The 5000-nt window shown below is 47.4% G+C and overlaps 1 protein-coding gene across 1 annotated transcript in view; it reads right to left on the bottom strand.

The window, feature by feature from the left end:
• pclaf (PCNA clamp associated factor) overlaps window positions 1-1797 on the bottom strand; it is a 1826-nt gene extending 29 nt beyond the window's left edge. The window contains exons 1-5 of the mRNA XM_077200168.1: window positions 1681-1797; window positions 913-999; window positions 353-527; window positions 205-273; window positions 1-109 (exon numbers count right to left, since the gene is read on the bottom strand). The exon at window positions 1-109 is cut by the window's left edge and continues 29 nt beyond it. Of these exons, the coding sequence (XP_077056283.1) occupies window positions 73-109; window positions 205-273; window positions 353-527; window positions 913-999; window positions 1681-1726 (414 nt within the window). The 5' untranslated portion in view covers window positions 1727-1797 and the 3' untranslated portion in view covers window positions 1-72. The remainder of the gene's footprint in view (window positions 110-204; window positions 274-352; window positions 528-912; window positions 1000-1680) is intronic.
• Between the last annotated feature and the right edge of the window lie 3203 nt (window positions 1798-5000).

Raw genomic sequence — 5000 nt, 5'->3', positions numbered from 1 at the left:
TACAACATGAACCAACATCCCAATAAAATTATTTACAGATGTACACTAAAAACTGTCATGTGAATCGTGGGATCATTCCTCCTCTTCGTCATCAATGATGGGTCTGGACCTGGAACACAGAGACACGGATCAGACACGTCCAGCGGATCACAGAAACACGGATCAGTGACCGTGAAACACGCAGACAGGAAGTTCCTCACTCACTTCCTGGGGGCTTTAGTTACGCCACTGCCGCCCGCTTCTTCATCATCTTCATTAATGATGTGTCTGGATCTGGAACACAGAATCACGGATCAGCGACAGTAAAACATGCAACACACAGATCCGCACGGACAGGAAGTTCCTCACTCACTTCCTGGGGGCTTTAGTGCTGCCGCCCGCATCCTCCTCCTCCTCCTCTTCCTCAGGATGAAGGTTCTCCTTCTCGGGCTTCCGGCCGGGACCGCCGAAGAAATCCCCGATGCCCTTCTGCCATGTGGGGGTGGGCCTGGGGCACACGGGGTTCCCTCCCGCATACTTGCCCTTGGCTGAGGACACACACACACACACACACACATACATGAGATCATCTGAACCAGCACTGCTCACAGAAACATATCCACTGAAAACAGCATGTGTGTTACACAGTCTAAAACAGTGGTTTTCAATCCTAGTCCTGGAGACCCACAGCTCTGCACAGTTTGCATGTCTCTCTCATGATCCAGATCATCAGCTTGTTAGGAAAGAGCACTATGAACTGAACTGGGTGTGTCAGATAAAGGAGACATATAAAAGGTGCAGAGCATTGGGTCCTCAGGGCCAGGATTGAAAACCACTGGTCTAAAAGACAAAATGAACATTTGAGCATTAAGCATAAAATAAAGAGAGAAAAAAACATCCTCCGAGTGTGTGTGCGTGTTCGCGCACACTTACCAGGCGTGCCCGACTGCGCGCCACCGCTCTGCGCGTTCATGGATCCGGACGCGCCGAGAGACTTCCGGGGCGCGGAAGCTGCAACAGCTAAACACAAAAACACACAAAATTAACAAATCATATTTAATTAATCCTGCACAACATAAGCCACACATCCAGGATGACGTCATGTGCGCTCGCGGGGATTCTCTGCGTCTCTTTGTGTCTAACCGAACCCTAAGGCGAAAGTGGCGCCATTTCATTCCGTGACCGTAAACTATGCTAACGTTAGACACAAACTTTCATTAACATTCGATTCTAATGATCAAACAATAACAATGAGATCATTCGAGCTGTCAAAACACCGATTCAATAACTTAACTTATATCGCCAATATTAACATTAACATCTGGTGAAACAGTTTGATGCCAAAGTTTGCCACAAAACAGAAGCAGCTTCGCGCTAAATTATGTTCTCAGATGAATATTGTCGATAACCGTATAAAAGCGTTGTTTCTCAGGCAAACGCCAGTGCAGCTGATTAACGTGAAGTCGCGTTGTGTTTATATGCTTTTGGCGGGAGATGAAAGATAAACACACTTACTCGTCTTCATATATACATCAACATAGATATAAAAATAAATACAAAACCTACTATAACTAATGATAGTAATAACAACAATAGTACGATTAATACGAACGTCCCCATTGTACCGCAGGTTACCGTTACTGACCCGGGCATGTTAGATCAGTCTGGCTGATATGAACTGGTTTGTTTAATGTTTCTCACCTTTCCTGTACGCTCCGGGAACACTATCGGCTTTAGTTCGCACCATCGCGCTCGCGCTCGTTCACTGCAGCTGAACCGACGAAATAAAGCTCGTGATTCCCGCCTTCTTTTTAAAAGAGGAGCCGAATCTCATGACGTCGCGGGCCGTCAGCCAATGGCTGGCCAGGAAACTGGGGCTCGTGACTGCAGATTACGCCACTCCCATTTTAAAGGACAGACGAATAGCCTTACAAAGTTACCATGGTAATCTGCTTCACTGCATACGTCACGCATGGAAACAGAGGGAACATTATCGTGTGTGTGTGTGTGTGTGTGTGTGTGTGTGTGTGTGTGTGTGTGTGTGTGTGTGTGTGTGTGTGTGTGTGTGTGTGTGTGTGTGTGTGTGTGGAAAAAAGGGGGGGAAACGTGTGTGTGTGTTCATCTGATCATCTCCTCGTTTCTGCTGATCTTGTGTTGATGTTCTGCAGCTCAGTGTTTATTCACACACACACACACACACACACACACACACACACACACACACACACACACACACACACACACACACACACACACACACACACACACACACACACACACACACACACAGTTCTGAGAGATCAACAGATCCTGAGAGTGGAAAAAGCTTACAGACTCTGTGACCAACAGGTTTATCCAGGTGTGTGTGTGTGTGTGTGTGTGTGTGTGTGTGTGTGTGCCTTTGTTTATATTACACTGCAGCGACCATATGTCCCCACAAGGATAGTAAGGCAAGGCAAGTTTATTTATATAGCACATTTCATACACAATGGTAATTCAAAGTGCTTTACATAGAATAAATTAAAATTATCAAAAGAGATCAAAATAATTAAAACATAAAATAAAATACAGTACGAGCAGTCGGAGGAACAGTGGCACAGTGCTCATTCAGTAAATGCACAGCTAAACAGAAGTGTTGTGAGTCTGGATGTGACTGTAGGAGTGTGTCTCTAATCTCTTCTGGAAGCTGTTCCAGCATAGTAACACACTATACTACACACTACACTACATTACACACCACACTACATTACACACTACACTATACACTACACTACACACTACACTACATTACACACCACACCACACTACACACTACACTACACATCACAGTACTACACACTATACTACACACTACACTACATTACACACCACACTACATTACACACTACACTATACACTACACTACACACTACACTACATTACACACCACACCACACTACACACTACACTACACATCACAGTACTACACACTATACTACACACTACACTACATTACACACCACACTACATTACACACTACACTATACACTACACTACACACTACACTACATTACACACCACACCACACTACACACTACACTACACATCACAGTACTACACACTACACTACATTACACACCACACTACATTACACACCACACTACATTACACACTACACTACGCTCTAGTGTGGACAGAACGCTCTAGTGTGGATGAGAACGCTCTAGTGTGGATGAGAACGCTCTAGTGTGGATGAGAATGCTCTAGTGTGGATGAGAACGCTCTAGTGTGGACAGAACGCTCTAGTGTGGATGAGAACGCTCTAGTGTGGATAAGAACGCTTTAGTGTGGACAGAATGCTTTAGTGTGGACGAGAACGCACTAATGTGGACGGAACGCTTTAGTGTGGAGAGAACGCTCTAGTGTGGACGAGAACGCTCTAGTGTGGACAGAACGCTCTAGTGTGGATGAGAACGCTCTAGTGTGGACAGAACGCTCTAGTGTGGATGAGAACGCTCTAGTGTGGAGGAGAACGCTCTAGTGTGGATGAGAACGCTCTAGTGTGGACAGAACGCTCTAGTGTGGACGAGAACGCTCTAGTGTGGACGATAACGCTCTAGTGTGGACAGAACGCTCTAGTGTGGACAGAACGCTCTTGTGTGGATGAGAACGCTCTAGTGTGGAGGAGAACGCTCTAGTGTGGATGAGAACGCTCTAGTGTGGACAGAACGCTCTAGTGTGGACGATAACGCTCTAGTGTGGACAGAACGCTCTAGTGTGGATGAGAACGCTCTAGTGTGGATGAGAACGCTCTAGTGTGGACGAGAACGCTCTAGTGTGGACAGAACGCTCTAGTGTGGACGAGAACGCTCTAGTGTGGACGATAACGCTCTAGTGTGGACAGAACGCTCTAGTGTGGACAGAACGCTCTTGTGTGGATGAGAACGCTCTAGTGTGGAGGAGAACGCTCTAGTGTGGATGAGAACGCTCTAGTGTGGACAGAACGCTCTAGTGTGGACGATAACGCTCTAGTGTGGACAGAACGCTCTAGTGTGGATGAGAACGCTCTAGTGTGGATGAGAACGCTCTAGTGTGGACGAGAACGCTCTAGTGTGGATGAGAACGCTCTAGTGTGGACGATAACGCTCTAGTGTGGACGAGAACGCTCTAGTGTGGATGAGAACGCTCTAGTGTGGACGAGAACACTCTAGTGTGGACGAGAACGCTCTAGTGTGGACGATTAACGCTCTAGTGTGGACAGAACGCTCTAGTGTGGATGAGAACGCTCTAGTGTGGATGAGAACGCTCTAGTGTGGACGAGAACGCTCTAGTGTGGATGAGCACGCTCTAGTGTGGATAAGAACGCTCTAGTGTGGACGAGAACGCTCTAGTGTGGATGAGCACGCTCTAGTGTGAATGAGAACGCTCTAGTGTGGACAGAACGCTCTAGTGTGGATGAGAACGCTCTAGTGTGAATGAGAACGCTCTAGTGTGGACGAGAACGCTCTAGTGTGGATGAGAACGCTCTAGTGTGGATGAGAACGCTCTAGTGTGGACGAGAACGCTCTAGTGTAGATGAGCACGCTCTAGTGTGGATGAGAACGCTCTAGTGTGGACGAGAACGCTCTAGTGTGGACGAGAACGCTCTAGTGTGGATGAGAACGCTCTAGTGTGGACGAGAACGCTCTAGTGTGGACGAGAACGCACTAGTGTGGATGAGAACGCTCTAGTGTGGACGAGAACGCTCTAGTGTGGACGAGAACGCTCTAGTGTGGATGAGAACGCTCTAGTGTGGACGAGAACGCTCTAGTGTGGACGAGAACGCACTAGTGTGGACGAGAACGCTCTAGTGTGGATGAGAACGCTCTAGTGTGGATGAGAACGCACTAGTGTGGATGAGAACGCTCTAGTGTGGACGAGAACGCTCTAGTGTGGACGAGAACGCTCTAGTGTGGACGAGAACGCTCTAGTGTGGACGAGAACGCACTAGTGTAGATGAGAACGCTCTAGTGTGGACGAGAACGCTCTAGTGTGGACGAGAA

Source organism: Siphateles boraxobius, unplaced genomic scaffold (assembly GCF_051911475.1).
Source record: "Siphateles boraxobius isolate OS27281-9 unplaced genomic scaffold, OSU_SipBor_1 44, whole genome shotgun sequence".
Lineage (NCBI taxonomy): Eukaryota > Metazoa > Chordata > Actinopteri > Cypriniformes > Leuciscidae > Siphateles > Siphateles boraxobius.
This window is presented reverse-complemented; position numbering and strand designations above follow the sequence as displayed.